General features: G+C 53.9%; 2 protein-coding genes across 5 annotated transcripts in view; one reads left to right on the top strand and one right to left on the bottom strand.

Moving 5' to 3' along the window:
* Positions 1–4,147: 4,147 nt before the first annotated feature.
* On the top strand, positions 4,148–8,714 carry Galk1 (galactokinase 1). Of its 2 annotated transcripts, none has more exons than XM_046449536.2 (8): positions 4,148–4,347; positions 5,280–5,469; positions 5,938–6,057; positions 6,255–6,390; positions 6,516–6,697; positions 8,059–8,209; positions 8,284–8,446; positions 8,532–8,714. In XM_046449536.2, the coding sequence occupies exons 1-8, from the start codon at positions 4,183–4,185 to the stop codon at positions 8,601–8,603; spliced, it is 1,179 nt and encodes a 392-aa protein (XP_046305492.1). In that variant the 5' UTR covers positions 4,148–4,182; the 3' UTR covers positions 8,604–8,714. The 2 variants fall into 2 exon arrangements, with proteins under 2 accessions (XP_046305492.1, XP_046305491.1); XM_046449535.2 differs by having other exon boundaries at positions 6,189–6,390.
* Positions 8,715–8,833: 119 nt separating this feature from the next.
* Itgb4 (integrin subunit beta 4) overlaps positions 8,834–15,884 on the bottom strand; it is a 32,959-nt gene continuing 25,908 nt past the window's right edge. The window contains exons 31-40 of one of the 3 annotated variants that reach the window (XM_046449534.2): positions 13,843–14,025; positions 13,626–13,757; positions 12,399–12,590; positions 11,587–11,823; positions 10,744–10,893; positions 10,062–10,250; positions 9,833–9,988; positions 9,587–9,751; positions 9,392–9,502; positions 8,834–9,291 (exon numbers count right to left, since the gene is read on the bottom strand). In XM_046449534.2, coding sequence (XP_046305490.1) covers positions 9,152–9,291; positions 9,392–9,502; positions 9,587–9,751; positions 9,833–9,988; positions 10,062–10,250; positions 10,744–10,893; positions 11,587–11,823; positions 12,399–12,590; positions 13,626–13,757; positions 13,843–14,025 — 1,655 coding nt within the window. In that variant the 3' untranslated portion in view covers positions 8,834–9,151. Of the gene's footprint in view, positions 9,292–9,391; positions 9,503–9,586; positions 9,752–9,832; positions 9,989–10,061; positions 10,251–10,743; positions 10,894–11,294; positions 11,454–11,586; positions 11,824–12,398; positions 12,591–13,625; positions 13,758–13,842; positions 14,026–15,884 lie in introns of all 3 variants that reach the window. The other 2 variants (XM_046449532.2, XM_046449533.2) reach the window with 2 other exon arrangements.

Below are 15,884 nucleotides of genomic sequence, written 5' to 3'. Positions count from 1 at the left end.
ATGTCCCCATGGTAGTGCCATCTCTCCCCAGTCCTAGGACATCTGTCAAAGCAGAGTTCCTTCTGAACTAATTTCCTGTAACAAGCTAGATAGGATTCAAAAAAGGGAGTATGGTTGGGATGTAGCTCAATCGTAAAGACTTGCCCACTAGCATGCTGAGGCCCTGGGTTCCATCCCCAGCACCACAAAAAGAAAAAAAAAAAAAGGAAAGCAAACACATCTCCAAGATAAAAATCAATGTTTCAGAGTCCATTTCAAACACACAGGAGCCCTTCTCCTTAGGCCAAATCAAGTTTCCCCAAGAAAAACTGAAACAATACAAATTAAGATGGAGCCCAATGGGCATGTTTTCAATACCAAGTAAAAGAGAAGGTGTGGATTTCAAAGCATCACACTCCTTCCTCTCCTTCTCAGAAAGCTATACTCCTCCATCTAAGCATTTATCTCAATCACAGGAGGTCAGATTTGTGGTGTCTTTCTCAATCAGATGGTGGGAGCCTGAGATGTTTTATCATTCTGGCCAGTGGCACACAGTAGTGTGTGTGTGTGTGTGTGTGTTACTGAGGATGGAGCACAGGGCCGCATGCATGCCAGGTAAGTGCTTCACCAGTGAGCTATCCCTATTTCTGTTTTTTTTTTTTTTTTTTTCTTTCTAAGTGCTAGGAATTAAACCCAGGGGTTCATGCATGCTAGGAAAGTGCCCCACTAACATGCTGTGTCTCCAGGCCCTCATTCCTATTTCTTTTTCTTTTTTTGTTTAATGTAACAGTTTTAAAAAATTAAGTTGTAGATGGACACAATATCTTTATTTTATTTATTTTTATATGGTGCTGAGTATCAAACCCAGTGCCTCTCACATGCCAGGCAAGTGCTGTATCACTGAGCCACAAACCCAGCCCCCCTATTCCTATTTTTAAAAACAGCTTTATTGAGATATAGTACACATACTATACAAATTCACCCTTTATTTATTTATTTCTGTGGTGCTGAGGATTGAATTCAGGGCCTCATACTAAGCACACATTCTATCACTAAGCTCCACCCACAGGCCATGCCCCCCCCTTTTTAAAAAATATATATATATATTTTAGTTGTAGATGGACACAATACCTTTTATTTTATTTATCTTTATGTGGTGCTGAGGATGGAATCCAGTGCCCCATGCATGCAAGGCAAGCACTCTACCACTGAGCCACACCCCCAGCCCCAGGCCATGCCGCTTTTTAAAGTCAGTTCTTTTCAGCTGAGCATGGTGATACACACCTGTAATTCCAGCAACTCAGAAGCCTAAGGCAGGAAACTTGGTAAGTCTGAGGCCTGTCTGGGCAACTTAGTAAGACTATCTCAACATAAAAAATAAAAAAGGGCTAGGTATGTAGCTCAATGGTAAAGTGTCTCCGGGTTCAATCTCTAGTTGTTTTCTTTTTTTAATTTTTTTTTTTTTAAATTTACTTTTTAGTTGTACACAATACCTTTATTTTGTTTATTTATTTTTATGTGGTGTTGAGGATCGAACCCAGGGCCTCGCACATGCCAAACGCTCTACTGCTGAGCCACAACCCCAGCCCCCCTAGTTGTTTTTTTAATTTAATTTTTTACCAATTTATTTATTTTTGTGGTACTGGGGATTGATCCCATGGGTGCTGTATCACTGAGCTACATTCTCAGTCCTTTTTATTTCTTTTTGGTACCAAGGAATGAACACAGGGTCTCTGAAACACTGAGTGCACCCCCACCCTTTTTTGTATTTTTACTTAAGGATAGGGTCTTGCTAAATTGCTGAGGCTATCTTTGAACTCACAATCCTCCTGCCTCAGCCTCCCGAGCCACTGTGATTACAGGATTACAGACGGGTACCACCAGACCTGATTTATTTATATTTTAAGATGGGGCTTCATTAGGTTGCCCATGCTAGCCTTGAATTCCTGGGCTGGAAAGATTCTCCTGCTACAGCTTCCCAAGCTATTGGGATTACAGGCATGTGCCCACCACACCTGGAAAAAAGTATTTAATTTTTGATGAAGTACAATTTATCTATTTTTCTTAGTCACTTGTACCTTTGGTTTCATATCTAAAAACCATTGCTTGCTGGGCTGTAGCTCAGTGGCAGAGCACTTGCCTAGTATGTGTGGGGCCCTGAGTTCAATCCTCAGCGGCACATAAAAATAAACAAAATAAAGGTATTGTATCCATCTAAAAATTTATAAAATAAAAAATTTTTAAAAATTGCCTAACTAAAGGTCACACAGGGTGTGTGTATGGGGGGCATTTTCCTCATGCATGCTGGGCAAGCGCTCTGCCACTGAACTCCATTCCCAGCTGCCTTTTTTATATATATATATATGTGGGCACAATATCTTTATTTTATTATTTTATTTATATGTGGTGCTGAGGATCAAACCCAGTGCCTCATGCATGATAGGTGAGTGCTCTACCACTGGGCCCCAACCCCAGCTCCAGCCCAGGCCTTTTTTTTTTTTTTAATGCAGAATCAAACCCAGGGCCTTGCACTTGCTAAGAACATCCTTTACCATTGAGCTACACCCCAGTGCCAGAGTTGCCTTTTTTTTTTTTTTTTTTTTTTTGATGTAGGTGTTACTGGGCATCGAACCCAGAGGCACTTTACCCTAAACTACACCCCAAACCCTGGCCACACCCATGCCAGACGATCGAGCGACCGCTTGAGCCACATCCCCAGCCCCCAAACCTTTTGTTTTTAAGACAAGATCTCATTAAATTGTTCAGGGTCTCCTAAATGCTGAGTATGTCTTTGAACTTGTGATCCTCCTGCTTCAGCCTCCTCAGTTGATGGGATTACAGGCCTGTACTACCAGGCTGGCCAGAGCTGCCTTTTAAAAACAAAACAAAACAAAAAAACAAGGATTGAACCCAGGGGGTGCTTAACCACTTAGCTACATCCAGTGCTTGCTCTCATTCTCTTTCTTTTAATATTTTTAGTTGTGGATGGACACAATACCTTTATTTTACTTTTATGTGCTGCTGAGAATTGAATCCAGTGCCTCACACATGATAGGCAAGCACTCTACTACAAGCCACAAGGCCAGCCCCTCTTTCCCCGTCAGCCTCCTGAGAAGCTCCTTTTATGAGCTCCTTTTCTCCTGGGATTACAGGTGTGCCTTTTTGGTGGTGCTGGGGAATGAACCCAGGGCCTTGTGCATGAGAGGCAAGCACTCTACCAACTGAGCTATATCCTCAGCCCTCGATCTGCCTTTTTTCTTTTTTTAATTTTTTAAGTTGTAATTGGACACAATACCTTTATTTTATTTATTTTTATGTGGTGCTGAGCATCGAAACCAGCACTCTACTGCTGAGCCACAACCCTAGCCCTCGAGCAGCCTTTTGAATGCAGTTCTCTACTCTGAGCAAATCACTCAGCAGGCCCCAAGCTATATCCCTGGCCACAGTGCCCAGTCCACACACCATATGCACATACAGGGCAGGCAGGTGTGAACAGGCATCCCGGCAATGCGTTTGAGACCAAGGCTTCGGGGTGAGGAAGCATCTCCTGGGGCCCACAGTGCGACCTACCTTAGCAGCAGCAGTTGGTTGGTACTTCAAGGAGGGGCTGGGCCATGGCTATCCTCCTTCAGTCCTCCATTGCTAGGGACTTGGATGGGTCCACCCTAGAAAAGGAGCTTGTAAAAAAACGACTTCCTACCAAACTTGCCTAATTGTGTCTCTACACTGTGTGCCACTATTAGAAACCCATGACTTCTCATAGCTCCTGCCCCTGAAGCCCTCGGAGATGCCTTTGGGAATCCAGGTTTGCCGACTGCCATCTCCATTGCTCTGGCTGTGTGTTGGTGGAGGTTAGATGGTGACCCATCAACAGTCGCCAGGGTAGGGAAGGGCTGTTCATATCTTTCAGTTGTGCAAAGTGCCACTTAAGGCCATATTCATTCACACGGTCGTCATTGGTTTTCCCCAAAGTCCAGAGAGAAGGACATCATCGGGGACATAGAATCCCACTCGGATTCACGCATTTCTGGTGTTTGTCACCTGCGCCCGCCAGGGCTGGGAGCACAGCACAGCAGGTGGATTCGGTCGCACTCCGCGGGCGGGGGCGGGGCCGAGCGATCCGGGGGCGGGGCGTCGGGCAGGAATGCGAGGCTCCACCCCCAGCATCCCGCGCTGCGGCGCGCCGAACTGCAGACCAGCGTCATGGCTGCTTCCAGACCGCCCCAGGTCCAGGAGCTGCTGGCCGAGGCCCGACGAGCCTTCCGCGAGGAGTTCGGGGCCGAGCCCGAGCTGGCCGTGTCGGCGCCGGGCCGCGTCAACCTCATCGGGGAACACACGGACTACAACCAGGGCCTGGTGTTGCCTATGGTGAGGAGCTGCGCAGGGGGAGCCCCGGGCCGGCTGCCCCGCCGCGGAGAAGGGCGGGCGGCTGGGGCTCAGGGACGCGCTCTCTCCCGCTGGAATGTGGGGCGGGCAGCGGAGTGGGAGTCGCGCACGCGGGAGACCCTGGGACAGACCGTTTTTCACGTGCGAAGAGAGAGAGACGCAGACAGGAGAGGGTATGCGGACACCTCTTCACCCAAGTCCGCCTTCTGGGGATTGCTGGTCCTGGACCTCAGCCGGGGGGAGTGTTCCCCTTCAAATTTGGGCCCTAAGTAGCAGGTAAAAGGGGAACACTTCCGGCTTCTGGCCTCGTTGAGGCCAAAACCATAGGCCTGGGCAAATGGAGCCCCTCAGCCTCTGGCCCAGCCCATTCCGGTTACGGAGGAGGAAGCCAACTCAGAAAGGGTTGGGGATCTGCTCAAGGTCTCACAGCTGGTTCTTGGTATGTGACCTTGAGTGTTACCTTCCAGCTCTTAACCTGGGCTCTCAGTCCCACCCTGCAGCTTGGGAAGTGAGTAGTTATAGCAAATCCATCCGCCTCCTTTTGGAGGTCATCCCCAAATGGGAAGGCGTGGAGCCCCTTTGATCCTGTTTTCCTTTTGAGCTAGCTCTCTCCCTCTTTCCCTGCAGCTGGGAGCCCTTGCTCAGGGCAGAGTCCAGGTTTGCATTCCTCCTGCTGCTGGCTCCACCTCTGAATACCCAGGGGCCTGAGCTCCAAGCCCCTAAGGCCAGCTCTGCACTCAGGCTCCTCCTTGAGCCACACCTCATTCTCTTCAAGTTGAGCTGGTTCCCTCCACCTCCCTGTGTGTCCCAGGGGGCAGAACCTTGGCTGGAGTCCTTGTAGTTGGAGGGTGTCTCTGGAGGGGCTTATTCCATTTGGTGGTATAAGCTCCACATACTCCTATCTCTTCTTTCAGGCATTGGAGCTGGTGACCCTGCTAGTAGGCAGCCCCCGAACAGATGGGCTTGTCTCTCTCCTCACCACCTCCAAAGATGCTGATGAGCCCCAGCGGCTGCAGTTTCCACTGCCCACAGTCCACCGGTCACTGGAGCCTGGGACTCCCCGATGGGCCAATTATGTCAAGGGAGTGATTCAGCACTACCCAGGTATGGGGCCCAGGCATGGGTCAAATTCATGCTGCCACTAGGATTGCAGATCAAATTTATGTTGCCAGTAGGATTGTCACCTCACAGCCACAAGTCCATTAACCTCTCTAATACACTGGGGAAAGCTTGCAAGGTGGAATAGCCTACCGTACCAATGAGAAAACTGATGCCCTAAGAAGTTCCAGAACTTGCCCTGGGTTTCCTTTTACATGATTAGAGGAGCCAGGAATCAAACCCCAATTTTCTAGGCCTAAATCAAGAGGATAACTAGAAAGATTGTTCCAGTAACCTCAGATGGCCAGAAGATGGAGGGTAGTAGGCTCTTTGGCACCAGCAGGTTGGTGGCCTAACAATTGAGAGACATGCCCTAGAAGTGGCTACCAGGCTTCCTTCCTATAAGGACACATGCTCTTCCTGTGTCCATCCTTCTAGCAGTCCATCTTAACATCACCATTCTTTCTACTGCAGCTTCCCCCATCCCTGGCTTCAGTGCAGTGGTGGTCAGCTCAGTGCCCCTGGGGGGTGGGCTGTCCAGCTCCGCATCCTTGGAAGTGGCCACGTACACCTTCCTCCAGCAACTCTGCCCAGGTACCACATAGGCCCTAGCCCCAGCCCAGCCCTCCTTGCCTGAGTCTCTGGTCAGAACTCTTCCCATGTTGTGGTTTAGGGAGGGGGGGAGTGGGGAGTCTCCACAGAGTGTCATTGGAGCTATACTGCAGCTCCCATGTGGCCACTTCTTGTGTTCCTCCTGGGCCCCGGCTTCCCTACTTCACCCTATGCCACAGACTCGGGGGCAATAGCTGCCCGGGCCCAGGTGTGTCAGCGGGCCGAGCACAGCTTTGCAGGGGTGCCCTGTGGCATCATGGATCAGCTCATCGCACTGCTGGGGCAGAAGGGCCACGCGCTGCTCATTGACTGCAGGTCAGGGGCTCCCCTTGTACCCTCCCACCTCATAATCAGGAGTTCCTAGGTGGAGCATGCCTACTGCCTGGCCTGGCAAGCAGATCCTTGGCCTTGTCATCTTCCCTAATCCAACTCCACACTAGGTCCCTGGAGACAAGCCTGGTGCCACTGTCGGACCCCAAGCTGGCTGTGCTCATCACTAATTCCAACGTCCGCCACTCCCTGGGTTCCAGCGAGTACCCCTTGAGACGACACCAGTGTGAAGAAGTGGCCAGGGCACTGGGCAAGGAGAGCCTTCGGGAGGTGCGGCTGGAGGAGCTGGAGGGTGAGAACATCAGTCTTTTCTAAATATGGCTGGGCTCCCTGCTGCTCTCTTATGGCCTTTACTCTGCTGATTTTCAGGGCCATTTGCCATGCTCTGCCCTCTTCCCCCAAAGCACTGCAAGTCTAGGGCTCCAGCCTCATCACGGATGCTTAAAATCATTTTTCTTTTTATCCCTTCAGTGCTAGGGATTGAACCCAGGGGTGCTCTGCCACTGAGCTATATCCTCAACCCTTTTTAAAAAAATTTCCTTTGAGACAGGGTCTTACTAAGTTGCTGAGATTGGCCTTGAACTTTTGATCCTCCTGCTTTAGCCTCCCAAGTCTTTGGGATTATAGGCGTGTGCTGGCTGAAAACCAGGGCCCCACATGTGCCAGGCAGGTGCTCTACCACTGAGTTAACACTCCCAGCCCTCTTTGAAATCTTAAGATTGCTTTTTTGCATCCTCTTTTTTTCTTTTTTGGCGGGGGAAAGTGGGGGGTACCAAGATTGAACACAGGGTGCTTTACCACTAAGCCACATCTCCATCTTTTTAAAAAAGATTGTAATCCCAGCGGCTCGGAGGCTGTGGCAGGAGGATCATGAGTTCAATGCCAGACTAGCAATGGTGAGGTGCTAAGCAGCTCAGTGAGACCCTGTCTCTAAATAAAATACAAAATAGGGCTGGAGATGTGGCTCAGTGGCTGAGTGCCCCTGAGTTCAATCTTTGATACCAAAAAAAAAAAGATTTTTTTATTTAGAGACAGGTTCTTGCTAAGTTGGTTAGGGCCTCATTACTGAAGCTGGCTTTTAACAGCCAATCCTCCTGCCTCAGCCTCCCAAGCCCCTTGGGATTATAGGCATGTGTCACTCTGTCCAGCTTTTGTGTCCTCTTGAAGGTTGCACTGTGTTCCACTCACCTTTTTTTTTTTTTAAGAGAGAGAATTTTTTTTTTTTTTTAATATTTATTTTTTAGTTTTCCGGCAGACATAACATCTTTGTTTGTATGTGGTGCTGAGGATCAAACCCGGGCCGCACATATGCCAGGCGAGCATGCTACCGCTTGAGCCACATCCCCACTCACCTTTAAAGCCCCAAGAGTCCAGGTGGGAGTTTGGTGCTTAAACAGCTGATTATTGAGTACCTACCATGCCAGCTCCCTGCAGGAAGCCCTGTGCAGTCTCCTGCAGTCCTCCCCGCTCCCTGAGTGACAAAATGATACAGTTGTCCCATTTTTCAGTGAGGAGGGGAGGCTCTGAGATGAGGGAGCTCTTCAGAGCCAGGCCTGGGGTAATCAGCCTTGTCCTGCCTAGCAGGGCCCTCTTTGACAACCCTGGGGCCCTCAGGAGTGGGAGGTGGGACTGCTGACCGCTGTTCCTCCCCAGCTGGCAGAGAGCTGGTGAGCAAGGAGGGCTTCCGCCGGGCACGGCATGTGGTGGGTGAGATCCGGCGCACAGCCCAGGCAGCAGCTGCCTTGAGCCGTGGGGACTACAGAGCCTTTGGCCGCCTCATGGTGGAGAGTCACTACTCACTCAGGTGAGGCCCTAGGGCAGCCTGCACCTCTTGGGCACAGGTGGGTCCCAGGCTGACCTCTTCTATATGGTCCGCAGGGATGACTATGAGGTGAGCTGCTCTGAGCTGGACCAACTGGTTGAGGCTGCACTGTCTGTGCCTGGGGTTTATGGCAGTCGCATGACAGGTGGTGGCTTTGGTGGCTGCACAGTGACACTGCTGGAGGCCTCTGCTGCTTCCCGCACCATGCAGCACATACAGGTTAGTAAGCACCAGAGCCTTGGAGGGCAGGAGAGGTGGATTCCCAGGGTTCCACCATTGCTCAGACTGCTCATCTCTCCCCCAGGAGCAGTACAGTGGTACTGCCACCTTCTACCTCTCCCAGGCTGCTGATGGAGCCAAGGTGTTGTGCCTGTGAGGCACCTCTGGACAGCATATGCAAGCATTGGCCGAGGTGGCAGGTCATGCAGCTCTGTGTCTGGCCCCACCTTCCTCATTTGGGTGCTTAATAAACATGCCTCTGACTGTGGTACTGTCCTGCTTCTAGAGGTAGGTATGTGCTTAGGGGTCAGAGAAGGGGAGGTTGTCAGAATCACTGCTCTGCCCGGCTGGCACTTTTTGGGCTCCTGAGGAACAGATAGGACAGAGTCAAGCAGTAGCAAAATTTTTTATTTAGTGCAGAACAAAGGCTGGGTCCTTGTCCTGGTCCCAGCTCTTTGGTTACAAATAAGTTTGGGCCAGCATGGGGCAGGGACAGCCAAAGGGCCTTCTGAGACCTCTGCCCCCTTCGTGCTTCCTACAGGATACCTGGCCCCTGCTCTATGGCAAGAGGTGCTGGCTCTGTGGTCAGCATGAAGGTGGGGCTGGGCCCCAGGTTGGGGTCCAAGGATGGAGTGGCTGAGGGAGTGCTGGAAAGAAGAGGCAGGGAGGGAGCCCAGGTTCCAGAACACTGGTGAGGTTGGTGGGTCATGTTTGGTAAAACTGTTGGTCCACCTGGGCGTTGAGGGTTCCACTGGTAGTCAATGTCCGGCTCACAAATTCCTGGGTCACGTGCCGGGTGAGAGAGCCACTTGTCTCTAGGTGCTGGGACCCCAGGGTCAGTCCATCTGTGGGAGAAGAAGTTTGAAGGATGCTGCGTGGTCCCTGCCCTTCCATGTTGGCTACGCTCCTGGGAGCCAGGATCCCCACCTCCTGGTGGTAACTCACCCATTAGGAAGGGCTCAGTGGTGCTGGTGTGGGTGGTGGTGATGCTGCTGTACTCGCCTTGCAGTGGGTGCTGGAAGAGCCCGGAATGGGTGCCCAGCTGTGGGAAGGGACCTGGAGAGGGTAGGTTGGCCTGTTAGGGGATGGCAGGAGAAGCCGTGACCAGAGAAGAGTTGGGGTAAAGAAGAGATGCCCCACCTCCATCCTGGGACTCAATGGTGATGATGCCTTCACGCTCTGGCCCGAAGCCCTCGGTAGTCCTGGCCTGCACCTTGAACTTGTAGGGCACGTTCTCACTGAGGCCAGGCACGGTCAGCCGGCTCTCAGGGTTGTCTCCATCCACCCGGAATGTAGTGGCTGGCCCTGCATGGGAGGATGTCTTCAGTTCCTGTGGTCCCTTCTCCACTACTCCACAGGCACCCCTAGCCTCAGGGTGGGCAGTACCTCCTCCTTGGGCCATCTCACAGGTCACCAGATAGCCGAGGATGTCACCATTGGGCCTCCGTGGCCGCTCCCAGCTCAGCTGCAGTGAATCGGGGCTCAGGGCAGTGAACACCAATGGGCCTGGGGCACTGGGGGTGCTCAGAGTGAAGGCAGATCCTGGAGGCAGCAGAGAGAATGTCAGTGTGTGGGAGTGTGGTGGGCATGGTGGTAGCTGTGGGGGACCACTCACCTGGCAGGGGGCAGAGTGGGCTCTGCGGGTGCACCTGTGATTCAATGGTGATGACACCCTCACGCTCTCGGCCCCAGCCCTCCTGGCTCTGGGCCCGCACACGGAACACGTAGGAGTGGTTGGGCAGGAGGTCTTCCACCACCACAGAAGTTTGGCCAGGGTTGGGGATGTTGAGCCTGTGTAGCTCGCCTGGAGGTTGGGTGAGGGCAGACAGCAGAGCAGCTTTACCCCAACCCTGTCCTGATCCCCACTTCCCTAGGCTGCCATCAACATCTGGCCCAGGGCTGCCTGTGGGCGGGTACAGTGTGATAAGATTGGTTGTTAAGGTTGTGCACTATACAAGAGATGAGTGGAGCCTGCAGTCCCACCCATCCTACACCCTTGTCAGGGGTCTAGGTCAAGCCACTGCCTAGTCCCACAAAGGTCACACAGACCAGGGAAGGCCTTGGTCCGTGAGGCCTTGTTAGGGAAACCCTAGCAGAGGAAATAGGCAGAGAGGTGCAGGGAGATGGATGAGACCTCAGGTGAGGGAACGAAGGGGAATGGAGTGAGACCCTCAAGAAGACTGGAGGTGGGCTTATGCACAAAGCCTTGGGTAGGTTCCTGACCCCACTGGGGTGCTCAGCATGGGCCCAGGCCTGGAAGGTCCCCACCCCTGCAGGCAGCAGTAGCCCCGCCTCACCGCCATTCAGCAGCTGGTACTCCACACTGTAGCCCAGTAGCAGGCGCTCACACTGAGGCTCCTGCCAGCTCACTTTCAGAGATGTGGGTCCCAGGGCGGAGAACACAAGGCGGGTGGGTGTGTCAGGCACACCCATGGCACCTCGAGAATCTGGAGACAGGACATCACAGTCAGGGGAAGGAGCTGGGATCTTCCTGCTGTCACAATTCTACCCCCTCAGGTAGCCAGGCAGCTTGTACCCAGAACCTTCCACGGGTCCTTGGATTAGTTACAGACCCCGCCTATGATGAAAGAGGGTCACCCTCTGAGTCTGCCACCTCCCACCTTGCCTCCCTGCTTAGCTGGCAGGGCCCCTCTCTTTGACCCACCCCAGCCCACACCCTGGCAGGACAGAGGCCATGTTAGGCATCAGCACTGATGAGTGTGGGGCAGGGGTTAGCTCCTCTGGGAGGGCAGGGTCCTGTGAATGGAATGAGGCCAAGGTGGTGGATGGGCACAGGCAGCAGCTGCGATGGATGGCAGATGGAGCAGGATGGCCACCCCGGAACTACCTGGGCCCCAGAAGGGTGCTGCTGGCTGCCCAGCCAGGATTATAGAATCTCGTGAGCCCCTGGAGGGGGGGAGCCCCTTCATCTGAGCCCGACTCCAGGACCCCAGGGCCCAGGACAGCGGAAGCCTGCTCCTCCCGTCTTCCCAGATGGGAGGGAGGCCTAGGGCAGGACAAAACAAGGAGTGAGAGGGACAGGATGTGGAGGGTGGGCAGTGGGGGCCAGCGGCCCAAGCCTCCAGGAGCTGGAATGGAGGTGATGAACAGGCGAGGCAGGATTGGTTGAGGTTGCTCACCCTGGGAGGAGAGGGAGGTGAGGGTGGAGTAGTCTCTGGGCAGTGTGGACGACTGTGAGTGCTGTGTGCGGGTCAGCGAGTGGTAGTCCCGAGTGAGGGTGGAGGAGGTGCTCAGCACACGGTGGGGCAGATGTGGGCTCAGGTGGGTGCCATAGGTGGCATTGGCCGCTGTCATCCTGTGTAGGGAGTTGGCACTGCCTGGGAAGGCAAAGTCCATTCGACCATTCACCAGGTGCTCTGCAGGAGGAGAGAGGGTGGGTCAGTCAGACCTGGAGGCCTAAGGGGCAGGATGTGGACCTGAGGATTCCTGGGGTTCCCTTCCCTCTGGGGAGCCTGGGAATAAAATACCACCAATATCCCCCAAACTACCATGTTAGGGCCCCTATGTCCCCAGAGGAGTCTCGAAGGCCACATGTCCTCTATCTCTGTGCCATGGATTATCAGAGCACAGCCAACCCAGCTTGGGACCTGCCTGGCCTTCCAGGAGAGCCCAAAGCCTGTCCTCAAATCCTGGAGGTCCCTGAGGGTCTTCCCCTGACACAAGTTTCTGAAGCTGGCTGCCCCAGTTGGGGTAGGCATCATGAGAATCACTTCCTGTCCTGCCTCCGGGGGCGCCCAAATGCCTGCCCTGGGCATCCCTTGGCTACCCGGTGCTGTGTGCACACAGTTGCAGGCCCCTGGCCTGGCCTGGCATCTTGATGAGCAGCCTGGCCGAAGCTGGGGCCCTGGGGCAGCAAGTGACGGCCCCAGGTCCCAGCCGGCGTGCGCAAACGAGCCGGCACAGGCCGTGCGCAGCCCAGGAAGGTGGTCACCTCCGGGGGGCCGGGGCGTCGCGCTGCGGGCCCGGCTGCTGCCCTCCCCGGCCGCGCTCCCCGCGCCGCCGTCGTCAGAAGAGCGCCCGCTGCTGGCCGACAGGCGCGGGATGAGCTCCGGGGGCAGCCGCCACGTGACGTGCCGCAGGTCCAGCTCCTCCCCCAGCAGGGGCTCGAACTTCCAGCCGCCGCCTTGGGAACAACGAAGGGCCGCGTTGGCACCGCCGGGGGCGCCGGGGTTGGTGGCGCCAAGGAGGACCGAGCCAGGCCAGCGGCAGAGCCCGGCGTCAGGATTGGGTGTCCCCGTGCTGCAGCGATGGGAAAGCCCGGCGACAGGAGAAACCCTTGTCCTGATTCCGAATAGGGTCGTGTAGTTTTGGCCACAGCTCGGGAGGAAAGACCCGGTACCAGCCACAGACCTTGTGGATGGAGCCTCGGCCCTGTCTCCCGCTGTGAGGTTTCCCTTGTTGCTTAAATGCCCTGAGCTTCAGTTTCCGGACTGTGCAAAGAAGAGTAATCTTTCCCCTGCCGCCTCCCAGGGACAGTTCCAGAAGCCCCAGGATACTAATAGTAGACCCTCAAAACCATACTCTCTGGAAGATCCCATCCTGGCATTGTATGATTGACATTCCATTTTACAGATCAGACATCAGGCACAGAGCAGGTGTGTGTCCCACAGTGGAGCCAGAGCTAAAGCTGCACCCAGGAGTCCCTGCTAAGGGCTCTTTTTGCAATATACTGTGCCAGGAGTCAAGCGGGAGAACCGGGCCTGCTGGGGCATCTCTGCCTCATCAGCTGGCCCCACCCCTGTGAAGTGGCTGCTCAGGGCTCCTGGTCTGTGCCTGCCCCCTCTCACTGAGGCCTGCCTCTGGGAGGAGTCCTAACTCCATTACGCAGCAGGTTAACCTTTGGATCACAAAGTAGTATTTCCAGTGCATAATCCACATGTATGTGCCCAGGCCTGTGTGCATCTGCCCCCAGCAGACATCTGTGTGTTCTCACACATGGTAGTGCACATGAATTCAGTGGGCCACAATAGCTGTGCCCTCTCCATGTCCCCAGTGCCAAATCATGGGCTCTGTGGATATATATGTCTGAGGCTGAAAAGCGACTTCTAGTGTTGACCTCCATGCCCAGTAGTTGCTGGCCACTTTACTCTCTCTGGACACCAGGGACAGCCCTACCCCATGCCCATCACCCCCACTGTCTTTCATGGATCCCACTCACCGGTGTCATCAGAGATGCTGGGCCTCTGACTGCCTGCTGGGGAGCGCAGAACATCGTCACTGTACATAAGGAAGCTTTCATAGTCTTCCCCACCCTGGGCGTCCACGATGGGGATGTCTGGGATGATGGGGACTGCAGGATAGGGGAGGTGAGCCAGAGCACCAGCTGCAGCCTCCTGTCCCCCCATCTGCCCTGCACATCCCTTCCCAGCACTCACTGGACATGGGCCTCTTGGGCTGAGTGGCCAGGTTGATGATGGCCTCCCGCTCAGGTCCCCAGCCTGCCCCATTGCGCGCCTTCACCGTGTAGCGATATGGCTGGGATTCTCGTAGATTCTCGATGAGCAGCATCCGGTTCTTGGGGCTGTCCACCAGCACCTTCTTCATGGGCCCAATGGGTCCTGGGGCAGGGAGGGTGCTTCAGGGGTAGGTCACCCAGGTTACAGCCTGGTCCCAGCCCCATCCCTGACCCAGCAGAGCTGTATAGATGGGGAGGGGAGCAAGCAGCTGCTGAGCCCTTTGAACCTGGGTCTGACTGGCTTATGGAGGTGTTACCAGATATCTAAGGACTCATTGCTAAGTAAGTGCCAGGGTCAACACTAGACTCCAGATGGCCCTACTGTCACCTTTACCAATTAGCAAACCGTCCTATATCCAGATGGCTCCATAGGAGGCTGGCTCAGGAGCTGAGGGGGCTCTCAGGACAACATCCTCCCATCCATGCTCATGGTTGACAGCTCAGCCCCACACGCTGAGACACCTGCATGCCTTGCTGCCCCCAGGGTGCTGTGGCAACAGGAGCCAAGGGGAGGACACAAGTGGACTCACAGAGGCTACAATTTAGGACGAACAGGCTAATGGGGACAGGGTGGGGTGAAGGTGGAGGGCTGGCAATGCACATTGGCAGAGGCCAGTCGCACCTGGGGTGGATACTCAGCCCTGGGAGGGCGCTCAGTGAGCTCTGCATGAAAGCAGGGTGGGCCCACTGTTGGAAGACACAGAAAACCAGAGAAGACACAAAAGAATGGAGACTAGAAAATGTCCCAATTTCCCAAAAAGTTCAAAGGAAAATTCTTGTAAATGACAACTGAGAAACTTGATGTGCACCCCCAGCACACAGTTGTGCTCAAAAAGCTTTGCTCGAAAGCCAGGTCAGCCTGGAGGTAGCAAGGGCTGGCCTTGGCCCACCCTCCTCGCATCTCTGTCAGCTCACGGAAGGGAGGGAACAGTGAGTGGCACACACCAAAATGCAATGCCCCTATCCTGCGGGGCTGCCTCGCACACAATGTGCTGAAACCTTCAGAGATGGATGGTCCTGGGCTGTGGGTCACTCCTGGGGTTAAAAGGCCAAGTCAGAGGAGACCACCCAGCTGTGGCCTAAGAGCGGACCAAGCTGAGGTGTGACGTGGCTGCCAAGAAACCTGATGCTTGGCTGGCCTGGTTAGTGAACAGTGAGGAGCACCCCTCCCCCTGCCCCAAGCCTGATGCTCAGAGAGTCCCACTGTCGACTGCCCTGCATAGGGGTCGTGGCCCTAATATTTCACTGCTATTCTGAAGGAATTGATTAATTTTAAAATTTATTCCTTCCTTCCTTCTCTTTCTTTTTTGGTACTGGGGATTAAATCCAGGAGTGCTTAACCACTTAGCCACACCCCCAGCCTTTTTTATTTTTTGAGACAAGGTCTTGTCAAGTTGCTTAAGGCCTCACTAAGTTGCTGAGGCTAGTTTTGAACTTGTGATCCTCCTGCCTCAGTCTCCCAAGTCACTGGGATTACAAGCATGCACCCTCCCCAGCACAAGCACTTTGCAAATTGCACATATTCAGCTATAATGTGCACTGGCCTCAGAGTCTGAAAAGAAGATGTGAATGAGGTGCTTCAACAGGAAAAGACTCCTAGAACCCCCTCTGTGAATTAAGTCAAAATCATCAGAACTTCCCTAGCACCAGGGTTCCGCTGCTGCTCCTACAATCTATGTGAGGGTGGTCTGCTCTCCATCACCAGGACCCACCAGGCAGAGTCAGGGTGTGCAGAGGCCCCTTAGCCAGGTGAGAGGCAGGACACTTTCTCATCATGACAGTTGGCAGAAGTCCCCCACTCTCTCCTCCCTTCCAGGACTGAGAAGGGTAGACTGGGAAGACAAAGACACTTTTCCCCGCTGTTCTGGGTTAGGATTCCCAGAAAAAATGTATGAAATATTCTATTAAAAATGTGTTTAGAGTGGGCTGGGGCGGTGTGGCTCAGTGGTAGTGCACTTGCCT

This window comes from Marmota monax, unplaced genomic scaffold, assembly GCF_021218885.2.
Source record: "Marmota monax isolate L192 unplaced genomic scaffold, Marmota_monax_Labrador192_F-V1.1 WCK01_AAM20220418_F8-fsc00292, whole genome shotgun sequence".
Lineage (NCBI taxonomy): Eukaryota > Metazoa > Chordata > Mammalia > Rodentia > Sciuridae > Marmota > Marmota monax.
This window is presented reverse-complemented; position numbering and strand designations above follow the sequence as displayed.